Source organism: Cyrtonyx montezumae, unplaced genomic scaffold, assembly GCF_038088225.1.
Source record: "Cyrtonyx montezumae isolate F1298 unplaced genomic scaffold, pur_monq_1.0 scaffold_29, whole genome shotgun sequence".
Taxonomy (NCBI): Eukaryota; Metazoa; Chordata; class Aves; order Galliformes; family Odontophoridae; genus Cyrtonyx; species Cyrtonyx montezumae.
This window is the reverse complement of record NW_027072033.1, coordinates 11356577-11374634: the sequence shown is the minus strand read 5'-3', so window position 1 is coordinate 11374634 and position 18058 is coordinate 11356577. Positions and strand designations below refer to the sequence as shown.

General features: G+C 43.8%; 1 protein-coding gene across 3 annotated transcripts in view; it reads left to right on the top strand.

The window, feature by feature from the left end:
• The first annotated feature begins 1688 nt into the window (after window positions 1–1688).
• PSD3 (pleckstrin and Sec7 domain containing 3) overlaps window positions 1689–18058 on the top strand; it is a 123595-nt gene continuing 107225 nt past the window's right edge. For 2 of the 3 annotated variants that reach the window (XM_065740704.1, XM_065740702.1), the window contains exon 1: window positions 9280–9554. In XM_065740704.1, coding sequence (XP_065596776.1) covers window positions 9509–9554 — 46 coding nt within the window. In that variant the 5' untranslated portion in view covers window positions 9280–9508. Of the gene's footprint in view, window positions 1757–9279; window positions 9555–18058 lie in introns of those variants that run through there. The other variant, XM_065740703.1, reaches the window with a different exon arrangement.

The following is an 18058-nucleotide window of genomic DNA, read 5'->3' as shown; positions in this document are numbered from 1 at the left end:
TCAACTGAGCACAAATAGGAAAACAAAAAACAAACAAACAACAACAACAAAAAACAACAAAAAACAAATCAAAGTTCAGTGGACACCTATGTATCCAGGGCTGGGCCATGGGCAGCTGTGTTGCACAGAGTAGCGTCAGCCCACCAAACACTTCAAAAATCATCTTTTGCTTCCAGCTGCCTCCTGGCCAGCACCAACATTACTTCAGCCTGAACTGAGAGGAGCCAGATGGCACAAATCACCTCCTCAGAGATCCAGACACTGGGTGTTTTTTCCGCTGTGTTAGCCAGCTCAGATGTGGCACAGATGGGGAATCTGTGATCTGTGTCCATGTGGGTCTTGGGGCCTCTAAGGAATGTATAGCAGCTGGAACAAAATGACATCAGGGAAGAAAAGCATATGTGCTTGGGCCTGGCAGGAAGGGCTCCTTCTCCCAGGTAACAGCGATAGGACAAGAGGGAATAGTATCAAGCTGCGCTCAGGTTGGATAGGAGGTAAACTTACAAAAAAGACTGGTGAGGCATTGGAACAGGCTACCCACCATCCCTGGAGATGTTCAAGAAACATGTGGATGTGGCACTGAGTGACATGGTTGCAGGGCATGGTGGGGATGGGCTGGCAGTTGGATGGTCATCTTAGAGGTCTTTTCCAACATTAAAAAGTCAATGATTCTATGGTACTGCACCACCATTCCACCCACAGCCTACACCTGTCCCAGGGCTGCAGATGATAGGTGAGGTGTCAGTGGATGCAAAGGTGTCCCAGCAGAGCTGCACATGCTGGCCCTGGGTTGGAAAGAACTTTCAATTGTATTTCCAGTGCCAGATCACCTCCATCAAACCCTGCTGATGCCCAGCAGAAAGCCCACAGTGGTTCTGGAGGGCTGAAGAAAGAGAAGATTTCAGCTGCTACTAAATGAAATGTAAAGAAATGAGCATCCTCCTTCCTGCTCTCTGCCAGCCCCTCGCTTGAGCTTCTGCCACAAGGCCTATGCCATCTGGGGGTATTCTATAATGCAGCTTCTCATGGGGAAACCCAGGACTCACTGAAGGCACAGCTTGTAGTTTCTGGTTTGAGAGCCCCCACGCAACTGCATGCTCAGAAACCTGAAGCTTTGAGACGACTTCCAGTGAACTGTGAAAAATAAGTCAGTGCCAAGGGTTCAGCTGGGCTGCTCAGAAGACATCTGTGCTCTTTTGCGCTTTGCATCAGGCTGCGTGGAAAAGCCCCTGGGCTGCAACTGGGTATTTCTGTAGCAGCTGACAGACGCACTTCAGGGAATTGGGAGTGCAGGAGAGAACAGCACGTCCTTATGGCCGCGGACTTTTGGAAGTGCCTCTCACACACGCCGTCGTTACGAGTACGCACTGTTTTGTGTTTCTCACTCTGTTGCTTTCGGTAATCCCTAAATTCTTTTTCCTCTTTTAATCTTTTTTTTCTCGAGCACGTGGTATACCCTTCATCCTTCTTCCCTTTCGCTACCTCCCCCCCCCGGCTTCCCCTTCCCCCCTACCGTGCCGCCCGAACCCCGCCGCCGGCCCGCCCCCGCCCCGCCCCGCCGAGCGCGGCCCGGCCCGGCTCCGCCGCCGGTCTGCTCCCGCCGCGCCCACCGTACTGGGGCCGCCCGCGGCCGCGCTGCCCGGCTCCGCCGCCGGCGCTGGGGCCGGCTGGGCGCCGCGGCCCGCTGCGGCCTCGCGAGAGCGCGGCTGCGATCCGCCGCGGCCGGCGATGGGAGATGGACGGAGCCGGCCAAGTGGTAAGGGCAGCGTGCGGAGAGGGAGCGTGGCGGGGGCGCGCCCGCCTGCCCGACGGGGCCACCTCTTCCCTTTCGTTTCCTTGTCGTTCTCTCCTCTTTTCACTTTTTCTTTCTTCTTCTTTCCTTCCTATTACTTTTTTGTTTGTTTTAGTCACCAGTTTTCTTTTGCTTTTCCTTTTTTTCCCCTTTTCCTTTTTTTTCTTTTACCTTTAACTTTTTTTCCCCCTTCTTCTTACTTTTCTTTTTGTCTTTTATTTTTTTCCTTTCCCCATTTTTTTCCCCATTTTTTTCTTTTTTTTCTTTTCTTCTCTCCTAAGGAGCAAAATCTTGGAGCCCGCCTCCACTCTTAGCTGCCAGATCCCCAGCCGCACCAGAGAGGCAGTGCTGGGACTCCGTCCCGAGACCCCTAGCCCACATCTGCATGATTGATTTTGCTTCTGTCTCCGTGTAACTTGTCAGTGTAACAAACCAGCGCTATTGCTGCACTGACAGGCTCTTCTAATCATGCCGAATTCTTGAATTAAAGGAAATCTAGTGCAAAACCCGGCATCTTTGGATAAGTTAGCACCATGGTGCTTTTTGAGTAGGAGTAAGGGTTCAGGCATATTCACCAAAGATACAGTTTTACAGCATGGAACTGAGACAGATATGTTCCTGCATGAGCATCCTCACAAGGATGTTGCCTTAAGCCTTGCTGCAGTGCACTGGAGCTGTGCTTCTCAGTGGGAGCAAGTAGAGTTGTAATAATCTTGAACTTCACACACTCATTAGAGATGCTAACTTCTCTTGCAGATGCAGTATTTCCATGCCACAAGTATTTATGTGTCTCTACAGGGTGCCGGTTAGTACATTGTCAGGCAGGGCATATCTATGTGATTTGGGTGTGGAATAGGTAACTGCAGTTATTTCTGCTTTGCAGCTTCAGTCACACTTTAATTCTGTCTGTGCATAGGAACATTAAAACAGGGAGAGAAAGTCAAATGCAGTGTCTCTAAGGAAAATGCCTTCTGCGTATCCACTGTTAGAAGAAGTTGTAATATACTGCTGATACTCATCCAAGCAATCTAAGCCATTCTGGTTTAGCTGGTAGTTAGGAATCTCTTTATTCTAAGTGTTTTTTCATCAGTCATATCCTCAGTTGATGTGCTTTAGCAGATGTTGCCATTTTAACACTAGTTGTGTGTCTGACCTAGCTCTGTTAGCCTGTACAGACTGGGAATTTGGCTATGCAGTTGGTTGTTTGGGAGCATGCCTTTGATGTGAGAGGAAGTGAGGAGAAACCAGGTAGGAATCCCTGTGGAAATACCTTCATTCAATTATAGCCCTGGTTTGCTGTAGAAGAGTGTAAGAAATTCTTTTGTGGTAGTGGTGAAGTTAAAAACAATTCCAAGTATGCTATGCATTGCTCTTTTAAACTTGACATAAAAAAAAAGGACTTCTTGATAGATAAAGAAAATTCTTGTACCACTTACCTGAGTGAAGGAGGTCCTCTTGTGCTGCTGGTGCCCATGCAGATTACATGGCTAACTGTTGCCATTCTTACACCATCAGATTGGAAGGAAGAGTGGTGAGTATTCTCGTTAACACACCTGATATGTTTTCTTCTTTTCTTCCTCTTCCTCCCTGGATAGCTGCTGAAACTAGGGGAGCAAGAATTTCTTTGCTGTTGTCAAACTGGGAGGCTAGAAGATCTGGATGTAGTTCAGAGTCTTTCCCCTCCCTACCTCATCCCAGGAATGGTTATTCTATTTTCCCATGTTTCCAAGAAAGTTTTGCCTTTAGTTTTGCACTTTGGAATTAAGAAGCTGAAGCTGTTTGGGCTTTGTTTCCTGTGGGATGAAGAGGCAGCTCTATGGGAGGGTTGTGGCTGCTGCCACAGAGCATCTGTGAAGACAAGTGGTTGTCTTGATGCATGTGCTCCTGGTCCAAGCACCAGAAGCTCCAACACTGGGGCTGGTGGCTGTGGCAGCTAGAATTGTGGCTGTCAGTATGTAGGAAGGATCCTTTGGCTGTGGATGTGAACAGTCCTTGTGTGCAGCATTGGGAGGTGGCTTGAAATGATTTCTGCTCCATGGACATATAGGCTAGCAGGCCTGGGAGGTATAATGGGTATTCTGAGTCACTCATGTTGCTTTCTGGAGTTCCTCTGCTGTAATGATCCTGACTGAGCAAGTGGCTAGGGTTCTTGACAAAGCTGTGTCTTGGGTTGCAGAGTACCTGGTAGCAATCTGCCATGCTTTTGTGCTCTGCCTGAGGTTGGGGAAGCCCATAGTCAAAGGTTGGGTCAGCTAGCCAAACACTGAAGCATTCCACTACATACTGGCCCTGTGACAGTGAGAGTTGCAGTGTGGCTAGTGGGACCTCCTTGCTGTGGCTTGCAGACCATGTTGAAATAGTTGAGAGTCATGTTCCAAGGAGTCCAGCTGGAGTTCCTTCCTTTTGGAGTTTCTTAGGGTACTTCTGATCAGACAGCTCCTCCAAGCCATCACAGTATGAAGCATCAGGGATACAGGCAGACTAAGGTTGATCTTGATCAGTTTCTGTCTTAAGTGTCTGAATCTCCTCTCGAGGGAAATTCTGTGCTCTGGGACCCGTGGTAGCAGAGATTATTTCCAGTCCTTTTCTCCTGTTTGCACTGAGATGAGGCTGAGCGGTGGGTGTAGATACAGCATGTTTCTGTGGGATGAAAAAGCTATTTCAGAGCTTTTAGCTTTCAGCCTGGCCATGCACGTCATATTCCTCTCAGAAATGACACCATTTAAAGTATGCTTTTGCAGTGTGTTTCCAGATGCTTTTTGTGACCATGTCTCCTCCTAGGTCAGAGGTTCTTGCTGTCACACCAACTCCTGCCAGAGACCACATGTTCCTGGGATGCTTTTGCATCTGGGTCTTTGTGCTCTGTGTCATAGCAACAAGGGAGATGGCTCATGGATGGGCTTAAATGCAGGGTGGAGTGAAGTTTATTCCAGGTGAGGCTAGGCTGCTATGGGGTTGTATCAGAGGAATTGTCTAGCCCTTGAAGCTTGAATTGCTCCCAGATTGACTGTACTTCCTGGATGCTGTAAGCAAACAAACCTCCTGGGGCACAGGATCAAGCTGTCCCATCAGAGAAGCTCTGTGTTACCACTTCCACCAAGCACCTTGGACACCAGCTCCTGCTGCTGGAAATTCAGTGTGCTTGCCGTGGCTTGTTTTGCTAAACTGTACTGTAGGAAAAGATTTTCAGTGCCATGACTGGTGGGATTAGCCTGAGCGGACCAGCTCAGAGCAGGCTCTTGAGGCTGAGCTGTCAAAGCAGAAGCACACTGGTAGCAGTTAACATTAAAGCCACAGCAATTTTTTTCACACTTGGTAAAATAACTGAATAGGAAGGTGTTGTCTTGAGTGTGCAAAACAGTAGTTCAGAGCGCTAAGAAAACAGCCCAAATGGCAGAGATTAAGCAATGAAAGCATCCCTTTTTGGAGGAGCAGTAAATGTGGCATGCTCTCCCTTTTTAGCATGAAATGGCATAGTGGAAGAAGTGGCTTATCTCCAAATTGTACTCATCATTTTTTACAACAGTTTTCAAACAGTAAGTGTCACTAATAACTGCATGTTCCAGGCTGGGCAAAGGCCAAATGCAATGGCAAGAACCACTTAAGCCTGGAATATAGCTTCAGCCCTAGCAGAGGAACCCTTAACCAGGAAGGAACTTTTATCAGAAGATGACGAATTGTAATATCAGTGAGTTCTGGTTTTCATCAGCTTTCTTCTGTGTGAATTGTCTGTGGTATAATGAAAAAGATTGATGACATATGTATCAGCTTCTTCATCATTGGGACAGTTGTGCTAGCTGGCCCACTTTATGCTACTTGCAGGGAATGTATAACCTTTGGTGTCTTATGTCTTTCTGCCATGGCCTGGTGGCTTCTGGCCATCCATGGGCAGCTTGAGGGTGCCCATGCTGGCACTCTCTGACTCATACTTTCTTAGCAAGCACTCTTGCAAAAACATATTTTCAGTCTTACAGCAGGAGGCTCACATAAATTTCGTTTGTGTGACCTAGAGTCACCTGCTTTGGTTCTGCAAGGGGAGGACAGATCAGTTGAAACTTTAGACGGATTTCTGATCTGAATAACTTCTGATAAGTCTAATTAAGACTCAGAAAGAACAGTGGAGGTGAATGTTGTGAAATGAATTTAAATATGTGGTATGCAGGGCCAAAGAGCTTCTGTGTCAGAGGCAGATCTAAGCAAATTTTTGTGTGCTCTGATACTGCATTGTAGCTTTGTAGTTTGTCTTTGCTGCAGAGGAAATGCAGGTTTTTACACCTTTGAAAGCATAAATTCTTCCAGTCACTCTTCTGAAGAACAGTTGTTTTTTTGTTACTTTTTCCCCCACTCTTGAGTTTCCTGAGCTTGAGGCGTAAAGAATATTTTAGTCGCTCTGGGCTGTCTTAGACCAACCGTGTTTGTAACACTGATTTGAGAAAGGAAAGTGATCTCTCTTGATGACCCTCTATATTTATTTCCATTAATAAACCTAGAAATTTTTAGCTCAGTGTAAGTGAAACATAGGTGTAGCACTTGAGTTCTGCTAGTTCTCAAGTCTCAGAAGATGTAGGCCTGGGTTTTGGAAAAAAACTAGCTGCTTAAAGATACAGATGTAACTTCTGGTAGCCTCATGAAGAGCCTTATTATAGCTTCTGTAGGGCTGAAATTCATGTGGAGCAGACCTGTAGTCAATCTAAACATCGTTCTGCCTCCTGAGATACCTAAATATTGTGGAAGTGCAATACCTGTAGAACAGAAGCAGTCTGTTCAGTTTGCTAAATATAACGGATTGAAGAAAGAAATTAAACACAAGATGTCTAGTACATTCAGCGTTGAATTCTCTGAATAAAAATGTTGTTGTCACGGTGTAGTCCGTGACAGTAACCCAAGGGAAATAGAGAAGGGAGAGAGAAAAGAAAGAGAAAAAACAAACAGACAAACAAACTGCAGTGGCCACGCAGCCGCCCGAATGGAGCCGCGCGCTCCGGGGGGGAGGGGGAAACGGAGAGGGAATAGATGGGTCTACAAAAAACAACGGCACGATCTGAGAAGGAACGGTAACTTTACTAAATCTAATAAAATTGAACAATTGAGAGAGTGATAAAATTTCCACATCAAAAGCTGTGAGCTTACGTTAAGGAGGACCTGCAGGGGAAGAAGCACACGTGCTGAACCTCCACGGCAGCCCAGAGCAACGCGCCCAGGCAGAGCGCCGCCTGCATCCGGTGCGGAGCTCCGCCCCTCTGCTGCTCCCGCAGCATTATCTCCTTCACTGCTGCGTGATGCTCTGGTGTGGAATACCGGCATCAACACCACAACAGTTGGCTTTGTGCAGTTTTCCTTAAATCAGGCCTCCATCCTAATGCTGTCTGATATAACAAAGGAAAAATGTTTTGACCCTGTGACTTCTGATGTTTTAGATCATTTTGCTCTGTTTTCTAAGAAAGTGGTTCTTCATTCAGTGAGCAGCAGCATACCTCTCAGTGAGCTTGCTTTGAGCTCTTGTGTAAACTAGAAATAATGCATAGATGTCCAGAGGTCCATACAGCACACGTCAGAAATCACTGACTCAGCAAACAGAAAATGCCAAGTGACCTTTAAAGGTAAAGTGTAATCACAAAGATTGAATTAAAATGCTGTACACATTCACACAGTTACAGCTCAAACAGCGTTAGCCTTTGCATCTTAAAAAGCATTTAATTCAGAATAGCAGCTGACTGCTTCCTTACAGCTTCAACCAAACAACAAAGCAAACATTTCTTTACTGGGAGAAAAACTGATGTACTGGTATAGAACAAAGTTAACAAACTGAAAACAAAGTTTACCTGCAGCTGTTTTTTTCTGCTGGTAAGGAATACATTTTTAGTTACTGTTCCTATGGCTTTCCTAAGAGGAGGGTGTTGTGCCTAGTTTCTGAATTGAGCTTCTCATCAGACACTGAACTTTTGTGAAGTCTGCCTTTGAGGGAGAGCAGCCTTGATAGTATCTGCCTTCTTTTGGTTCTGCTCTCTTCAGCCTGGATGCTTCCCAAGAGGCAGCTCCTGGTAAACAAATTCTGTGAGTCCTGAGGGTAATAAGAAGCCTGCAGAGCCCTTGTTCCTTTCGGCAAATTCCTGGGGTGAGGGCACAGGGTGTGTGTTGGGGAGAGCCTTGCAGTGGTGATGAAGGAGCAGAGCCACCTGCCCCAGGACTGAGCCTAAGGCCTGCCTTGTACTGAGACATGATGAAACCTGGTAAGCAGGTAGGAGTGCCAGCTGATGATGACTGGGCCCACAGTCAATCCAGGAGCCTGAAGGTGGTTGTGGATGTCAGCAGGTGCCTGAGAATTATTTGTTTGGAGTTTCATGAAGAGAATACAGTGGTCTCTACCTTCATTGAGGATGTGTATCCCTTAAGCTTGTTTGCCCTTTTATTCTGCTCCTGTAGGCTTCTGGACTCTGTGACCTTGTGTTTTAGGGAGCTCTGTGGTTTGACTACCAACTACGCAAGGAGCCATTTCCTTCTGCTTGGTTTGATGCTGACTCCTGATACCTTCTTTTGATGTCTTCTGACTGATGTATTAAGAGGTGGTGAATCACTTTTCATAGGCCTTTCAAGACACCTTGTGAGTGCATGCATCTCTGCCACACATTTCTCAATCAGATCTTTCCTTGAGTTGAAAAGCTGTGCCTGACTTAGTCATCCCTCGGTATAATCCAAAACTTTCTGCTGGAGAATGAATATATGGACTGACCTCACATGAGTCCTTTTCTTTCTCCCAGGCCTCCTGTCTCCCTGTAACTCATGATAGTTAGAAATCACTTAAAACTGCAAACTTGAGTTTTTTTCTCTCCCAGAATCTTCACTAACATTGACATTGTCAGCTTCAGGTGAGATGTAGCTTTGCAGAACTCCTCTTTTGAGTCTTAATCAATTTACTAATGCTTTAATTTAAAAATTGCAAGCACATAGTAGCATGTGGGAGTGTATGTGAGGAAAACAAGAACATGTTGTATGAGGTCATACAAAAATAAAAACTACAAACCATCTCAGTAATCTTTTTATGAGCATCAGTGCTCCCTCTCTGCAGTCAGTGCATTGGCTTTCAGTAGCTATAGCATGTTTATTTTAACTCCAGCTTTCCCCATTTTATCATGTTACTTTGGAAAGTGACTTAAAAACTGAACAGAAATAGTCTTTTCATAGTCTTTTCAGGCAATTTGTGCAACCTGTCAGAAGAATTAAGGCCTGCTGAGTTCACATCCACACAGGAATTTTAAATATGCTTAGAAACCAAGGGCTGACCATTAGTAATGCCAGGCATTTGGATGGTTTGTCTGTCTGTTACCACAGAGGCAGAGCTCTCACTGCTTGACCATGAAGATTTGAGCACTGAATGCCAGCTTGATGTGGTCACTATTGGGAACTTGCTGAAGAAGGCAGCACATCTCTCAAAGCCTGTCCATCATTCTAACCTCTCCTTCTTTTTTTTTTTTTTTAATTTTATTTTAATCTAGTTCCTTTTTGAGTTAATATGTTTCAGTGAATCTCTGAGGCAGATTCTGGGCTGTGGAAGAGAACATTGATGCAGAAATTTAAACTCTTCCTGAGGGTGTAAGCTCACCAGATCAAGGTATCTGATAGGCTGCTGAGAGGCATTTTCTGTCTTGCCAGGGATTATGGTGAAGTGAAGGTCCTGGGATGGGAAGTGGTCTGTGTCTGTGAAGATATTCACAGCTGATGCTGGGTGTACTAAATTCCCTTCAGCCACACAGCAAAGAGGAAGGTAATCTGTGGTAGGTGGAGCTCAGCACAGAAGAGTGCAGAACTAGGGCTACACCCCTGTGGCACTCTGTAGCTTTGTAACCCCTCACACTAACTACTCTGTTCCCTCTTGAACCTCCAGAAGAACTGGAGTCAAGTAAGCCAGAACTGGAATTGTGTTTCTTTGGCTGGTCTGGCAGTGTTTCATTAACACACCTTGTAGGGAACCCTCTGAAGGAACTTTCACTTCTCTATCCTGGCACAGTCCTTACCAAGAAGTCCACTTCCTCCTGAGGTATTTTTAACGTGACTGGCCTCCTTCTGTCTTACTGATGCTACCCTAAGGCTCAAGCTTGTGCACTCCTTCCAGTCTGATTTGTCCTCAACACTGTGTTGTCAGGTTTCTTACATGAATTCATCGTGGTCTGTCTCGCAGTATTTGGCCTGCTGGGGGACACAGGACACTTCAAACTAGCATTTGCCAGGTAGTTGCCTGCACCTTTGAACACTTCCTCATTATTAAGTATTCTCAGAGAAAACACAATTGTGTGAGTGCTTCAGATGGCATGGTTTCACGTGGCATGCTTGCTGAGAACGGCTCATTTCTTGTCACAGCAGCTATGTGAGATGTCATAGAATTATAAATCTGTAGAATGGCTTGAGCTGGAAGGAATCATCAATTTCCAAATCCCCCCACTGTGGTTGGAGAATGTAGTTTTCTGCTGTTGAGACGCAGAGAGATGGAGCCCAGCTTTCCTGTTGGTTCAGCTCCAGAAGGGAGAGAGAGAACTAGACTATTGGTGTGTAGATCAGAAATTCCTGACTGCCTAGGAACTGGACTGTTCTGCCCATTTTATCTACCATTTAATTCATCTGTGAGTGGGATTTGGCATCAGCTAGAAATCTGACCATGGCATCCTTTAGCATCAATCTTTGTCTGGCTTCATAAGCTGCTCCTGACCAGGATATCTCCGAGTAAGAGTTTTTTTCCTTCATGCAGCTGTCCCTTTTCCAGTCATTCCTGCCACAGATCCTGGAAATGAATGCAGGCCTGAAAAAACAGGAGAGACATGGAGACTTCTTCCATGTTGTATTATCATGTTCATGACACTATTCTTTGTGCTACAGAAAGTCCTTGTTCTGTTTTTGTTTTGGTGTGTATTTTTCTTTAATTATTTGTCAGGCTAATGTTAACAGGTCCATCAAAGTAGCTATAAGAGACATAGTGATAAATAGTTACACCAGTGAAAGAATGATGAATACATCCAAGAACCTGGTAGACAATCTAATGCTCAGTTATTATGGATGTGTGCTGGACCAAATTCTTCAGCACAGGCTCAAGGCAGAGAAGTGGGAGAGGTAACTGGGGAAAAAAAAGCAAGAAAGCCAGGAGCTGTTCTAGGGTGTGGGGCAAGGTGGTTATTTGCCAATATGGAAAAGGAAGAAAATGCAACTGTTGGTGAGCAGCCCTTGAGGGAAAGTATATATTTGTGATTTCAACTATTAAAGACCATGTGTTCTTGTGAATAACGTGTCTCCTATACTTTGTTTGTCCTATACTTTGAATTTGTTTGTAGCCAACACTTACCCTAAGGTATTTGATGGAAGCGTACAGAAGTTATTTATGTCCTGGGGGGCAGAATGTTCCATCTGCTTTTTTTTTTTTTAAGAGTATTTTTGTAAGCTAAGATCTTTGCCAGTATGAACCGTGAAATGACTTGATACGATGTAAGAACTAGCTGCTTCAATCATAGGATATGAAAACAAAGATTGATGAAGTATTTGTAGAGTTTATGATTTATTTCATCTGTCACCTTAGAAACAAGAATTACAAGCTCTGTCTTGTTCAGCTAGGTAGAAACCTAGTGCTGATTGCAAACAGTATTTGCAGTACAGTTCATTGTTGGAGTATGTCTTGGAGATTTGATTTGTCCAACAGAAGACTAATTTTAATGTTAGTCATGCAGCTTGTTTTCCTCTGAGAAATTGGCCTTTACTGTGTCAGATTGCTTCTTATGAGTAGAAAGTGGTGGGTGGATGCAAGACTGTGTGACAGCTTGATGCTTGATCTGTCCATTCATCCATCCCCTCACATGCCTCCCTGCAAGCCAGGAGGACCACCCTGAGCCTCTTCCTGAGCGCAGAAGCAGGTTTAACTTGTGTGGTGGGATCATAAAAACAGGTTACTGTCCTGATGTAAACAGTGGAGGTCAGGTGTGGGCTGCCTGACGAAGACTCTTAGACCTTTTTACTAAGCTAAGTGCCTTTTTACATGCTTCACTATCCTTTTTGTAATTTCTGACTTTCACTGTTGTAGCTCTTGCTCCTCCTTTTTTATTACTTTTACCCTACTCTTTTTACTCAAAAATAAATTGTCCTGTTTATGGTTTTCATAGCTGTTCTACTTTTTAACTAAGCAAGTTACAATTCACAGGTTCTGATACTATTGCCCAAGCTTTAAGTCTTATCTTATAGTCCACCTGAATGTATCTCATGTTCCTGCTGCCATTTCTTTTTCACTGAGAGATAAGTAAGCTTTATTTATTTTGATTCTTGTCATGAAGTTATCTTTAGATCTGAGTCTGTGACAGGGACACAAGGGGGGAAAAAAAAAAAAGAGAGAAGAAAAAAACCCGCCTCACCTTCTGCAACGCAGCCACCGAGCAGAGCCATGCACTCCGGCGGGAAGGGAAGAGTAAGGAAATAGCAAATGGGTCTAAAAACAAACAAACAAAAAAAAAACAACCAGAAGGAACGCTAAGTTACTAAATACAACAAAATCTAACAAAATGAGAGAGAGTACTGTCCAAGATATGAGATCTTACGCTACAGGGGAAACACACCTGCTCTTCTGCGCACTGAAACCGAGAGAGCCTGTGAGAGCAAGCGGCTGGTGGTTCCCGGCCAGGAGCTCCACCCCTTTTCTTCTGCCTGCCAGAGCATTAACTCCTTAACTCCCACTGCTCTACATGATGTTCTGATGTGGAATACGGACAGCAAAAATTACAAAACCACAACAACTCTGCAGACAGAAGCACTTGTGTGGGATAATGATATATCAGCTCATGCCCAGTCTGTTGTCAAGGCCAAAAATTAATTTTTGTTTGGCTTAGGAGAAGTTTTCAGAAGTGGGTAAGTGTTATTTATCCCTAATGTGTGCAAAAACAGCCTGCAGCCCATAAGGAGAGAATTGCACTAGCTGCTCCTGATAGCCACACAAGGGCTCATTCGCTGTGCTGTACTGTCTTTTGCCAGCACTCAGTGCAAATACCACATCAGAAGACTGTGTTTTGGCCACACCAATTCTCTGTTTTATGCCCCTACCTTTCTGTTTCCCTCATTTGGGTCACATCAACATGATGGTGGGGGCTCATATGCCAGTCACACTCAGGTGATGGGCTGGATGGAGCCTAGCACTGTTATGCAGCAGTCATCTCAGTCATGCGTCTGCAGTTCACATGCCAAAACACAGCTCTGCCTCACAGTCCTTCCAGGAATGTCCAACAGCTAGAGGTAGATAAGATTTTAATTTAGATACTCAAGGTATACCTGAACTGCTCCTTCCTCTGTGCTCAGTAATTCATGTATTCCAGATGCAGTATCTACTGTTATGCCTGAGGATCAGTCTTGTCTCTGTGCTTTTCTTTCAAACAGAGGGGTGTATTCTACCTTTTCCCAACCCAAGCTTATATTAAAAAAAGTAGTTACTATATTTGTTTTCTTTCCTTCATTTTAATTACCATCAATCCCTGCCCTTTTTTTCAAAAGTATTTCCTTAGGCTCTTCTCTTTGCACCTTGATCCCTTCTAATTGCAAACTTTTAATTAAAGAAGATTCTCTTGCTACTGGAGAAGGGCAGCACAGAAACAAGTTGTGTATGCCCTTTCACTTCAGTCAGGGAAAAAAAGAAAAAGGAAAAAAAAAGGTAAGGAAAGTTCGGAAAGTGAGTAAAACGTTTATCCTGGATATTCTAAAGATAAAGTCTTCCACATGGGAAATCCTAATTACAGAGTAGTTGGAAACATAAAACCCAGCAGATGTCTTTATTTAGGAATGTTAAGAACTTCTGCAAATTGCCACAAAAATATATAGAACATTATTATATGAATCATAGTGACCTCATTTCTTGTTTGGTAATAGACAATGTGAGAGTATTATCAGCAGGCGTTAGTACAATTCCGGAGATTGACATTAAATGAAGTATGTTGTGTCTACTAAATCCAAGTCAATCTATTATTGTTACTGGCCAAACAATTAGCAAATGTGATCGGCATTTAGAGTCATTTGGGTACTTAGAAATAAAAGAAAGGGTAGCAAAGCATCAGCGAAAAGTATGGTCTTATGTGTGTTCTTCACCATAATTTTCCAGTTTTGTTTCTTGCCCTGTATCTGAATTGCTGTCTGTACCTTATTAATTAGAAACTGTTAGTTAATGAAAAGGGAGCAGCTGCAGTGGAAAAATCTGCAAATAATTGTAACAGTGCTTAACATCTAACATTTGTGAACCACATCCACTGTGCTATACAAGTGTTTTTTCTATACCATTGTGCCCAAAGAATGGATGACTTTGATCAATACCAGACTCAGAAAGGGTCCCTAATCTTGCAGCAGGTGGGTTCTTCTGCAAGAAAAGCAGAAGTTGAACTCCATATGGGACCTTAAGGAGTCTCCTTGGCCCACGTTCTGGCCAGATAGATTTGGTGCTTGTCCTGTCTGGAATCTGTAGTGATGAAAGTCTACTTAGCCATACTTCTTCTGTTGTGCATTTTCGCCAGCTGGGATGAGAATGTGTGCTCTCTTTAAGGCTGCTATTCCTTCTGCCCAAAACTCAGGTTTCCCTACTGTGTAGCATTATTCCTACCTAGATCTGTTTCTTGCTTTCACAGGCAAATGCAGCCTCCTCCTTCTGGAAAATGCTTGACCTAAACGGATACACAAGGATGGTGCTGCCCTTCTACTTGTTTTCTTTAAATCAGTGAGTTTCAGTTTGTTGTTCACTGCAGATGAATGAGTATGGAGCTGACTGAATGCAGTTGTACAAACTCAGGGCCCTGTACACCAAAGCCCAGCTTCCATTGACTTACTGTATACTAAATATGCCATGATAGAACTGCAATTTATGGAAACCGTTCAGCAGAAGCAGCTATGCTTGGAAGTCTCTTTATCTGTGTTAGGTGGAGAGGGAAAAACACTACTGAAAATCCAAACCAACTTGCTACTTTCAGAAGTTTCTTTTAAAAGAAAGATGTAATGCTTTTCATGTGTCAAAGTATGTAAGATTTCAAGTGACTGACAGATATTGGCCAGGAACAGCAGTCCTGTTTAAACTTAATCAGAAGAACAGCTTGTCACTGTGAGCAGTAAAGCTGTATTTTCTTTTATCTAACCCAGAGAAGTTTCACCCATGCCTTGGCTGGCCTCCGAAAATTAGAACACAATACATAAGCTGTTGAACAGCTTAATTAGTTCTTCTCACAGTTTATCCTTTCTCTTGAAAACCGTGTTATTACTGAGACCCTGCTGGACCCTGTTGAGAATACAATTTTTTTAATTGTGTAGTCAAATACTTGTATTGGATATGACATTTCATGAAGAGGGAAGAATGACTGGGGGAAGGCATAGCAAAAGCTTTGTTTTGCATAGGTCTTACTCTGGAGACAGCAGACATGGTTAACAAGCTGCTGTGCTGACTTTTACATTCCAGTTTAAGCTTGTGATCACTTTCAGAGAGCAGAGGAGAAAAGAATCCAGTTAGACGCATGCAGAAGAGATGCTTAATTGCTGTATTCAGTTGTGCATGCTTACAAAGCTGCCACATTACAAACAGCTCCTCATTTCTCTCTTTCCTGCCCTCAGTCTGCTTTTATCTGGGAGTTTTGTAATCCCTGATGATCTGTACTCACACTATCTTCAGTGTGTGACTTCTGTCTGGCTTCTTTTCTTTCTCTTTTGTTGCAGGTCCTCCTCCTTGTAGGAAGTGGATAGATGTATCCACACAGAAGCAGGTTCAGGCCCCCAGCATCCTTGTCTCATCCAGTCAGGATAAAGGGACGTGTTTTCCTGCAGAACCCTGCTCATGGTCTCTGTGGCCATATACCCAGCATTGCTTCACCATACTCCTTAGCAGAGCCTCAATCTTCTGCCTCCAGCAAAAGAAAATATTTTCTAAAATCTGATCTTGGCGGGAGTACACAGGACATCTTCTCAGCTTTGCTAACTTAAAGGGTGCTTGTTGTTTTGGTCTGAAACATATCCTCTGGATCTGGCCATGCAAACAGTGGTCTCTGTTGAACAGCCCTATCTCTTAGGCCATGGTAGTACTGCAGAGTACTGATTTTTCTGACTTAGTGCTTCAGACATCTAAATGCCAAGAACCAGAGTCTTGACAAAATGACAGTCCTAAAAAGTGCTTCCCTTATTTTGTCAGGAGTCCTACAAGATAACTATTTAAAGGAACATGCAATCTAAGAAGTTCCTAATTCATATCATATGAGGAGAGAAATCCAAGGGAGTTGTTAAGAAAATATCTTCTTTAAATTCATGAAATCTTTCCTGTGACACTTCTAGGAGGGGAAGCTTTCACTCCTCTGTAACAGACGGTTTAATCTCCTTGTTCACAAAAAAAACCCAACACTCTATACAAGAAGTCCTGGGGTTGCTATGCAAATCTGGTCTTTCCCAACTGCTGCTGGGAAAAGGTTGTTTTTGAATTCCTGGTGAAACAAATAGCTTTTAGGAAAGCCTGTCATGCTCCCAGTTTTGTGTAAAGTGAGGTGTCATGAGGCAACTGAGCTTATTGCAACAGCTTGTTTCTGCCAAAAGAGATGGTTCCAACCACACACTGCCATGGATTGCTTCATGCTAAAACCTTTGCTCTTCTGATTTTTTAGCAAACTTAATTCAGCAAAAACTTAGTAAATGTCAATGGTTTACGGGCAGGTTCAGCCCAGTTCCATGATGATTGGTGTGGGGGACCCACAGACCCACGCCCCAGGAAAAGGGAAGGGGGAAAGGGAAAAGGGAGTGTGGGGTAAATAACTTCCAAGGACGGTACTTCGCAAAGAAATAGTATAGATGATGGTATATTTTGAGTAGGTCTATATAGATAGGATACAAATAATACAAAAGAGAGGATGGCTCACCTTCAGGATATCAAGGCTCACAGGGGACTCCATGTAGGAGGGATCTCCAAGAAGAGACCCTTCCCTAGTGGTGGTCAGCCCTTAAATGGGGTTTGGGAGAGGTGGAGCCATGCTCCACTCCTTCCAATCACACAGGTATGTCACCTCCACCTGTGCCCCCATGGCTGACTCAGTGCTCACCTCAGGTGACCAATCAGTGGTTCAGGCCGTGATTCAGCAGTTCCCATACAGGGAGATGGGCCTAGAAACAAAACAGCATCTGAGGAGGAAAGCTAATTTACTAAATAAGATATCAGAAAGCAAAATAACGCAATATAATACAATATAATTGGAATTAAAGCTAATAAATAAAATAAAATGAGCAGGACAGAGTGTCCAATAAACCGAAGGCCTTACGCTAACGCTGAAGGCAGACGGCAGCGAGCACCCACTGCTGAGTCCATCCCAAAAGAAAGAGAGAGTGTCCCGTGACCGCAGACAGTTTTTATCTTTCCTTCTGAGCGTAAACATGTAAAAACACAAAGCATCGCACAGTCCTCTGGGGAATGTAGTCCTTCTTTTCTGGGACAGGTATACCTGCAACTATTGATCAATGGAGCTGGAGCATTAACTCTTTAACTCTAAATGCACTGCATGTTGTTATGATGTGGAATACCAGTACCAAAAACCATAAAACCATGACAGTAAAAAAAAAAAAAAGTAACAGAAAGCATAGCTTTTCCTGGCAATATGTGTGGAATTATTTCTGCAAGTAGTCAAACAGTGCCACAGCTGACATGCAGAATAGAAAGAAAAACATACCTTAATCCATGCCACATCTTTATTCCTGAACGTGTATCATGGAGATGAGTGCATCTGTTGTAGATTTCTTTGACTTGTTTCAAGAGCTAAGGAAGAGAATGGTGTTGTTTCTTTGCACACCCTTTTTGTGGTCCTATATTGCTCATTTAAGCAGACTTAAGAAAGTTACATCTGTAACTTGGAATAAAATAAGCATCACTAACTTTCTAGGTTGTTCTGCTTTGCTTTCTTTGTCTTCATTGTTTCCTGCCACACATGTCCATTTCTGCTGCATCCTCCTTGCGCTGCTCAAATGTGGCACCTGCCTGACCCTTTCTCTCAAAAAGTTGCTTAGATCAGATTTTTCTTTCTCATTGCAGTCTCGCAGTCTTTTCTTTCTCTCACAGTCTTGAAAGTCTGTCCTCCTTGATTTGGTGTTTTCCTCTGTGCCCTTTTATTTCCTGAAAAGGAGCAAAAAAGCATTCTCTGAGGATTGAAGGCCTGCCAGTTTCCAAGTCCATTTTGCTCCTGAACATAGGTATGTACATTTGAGATGCTTCACAGAATTACACAATTGTAGGGATTGGAAGGGACTTCTAGAGAT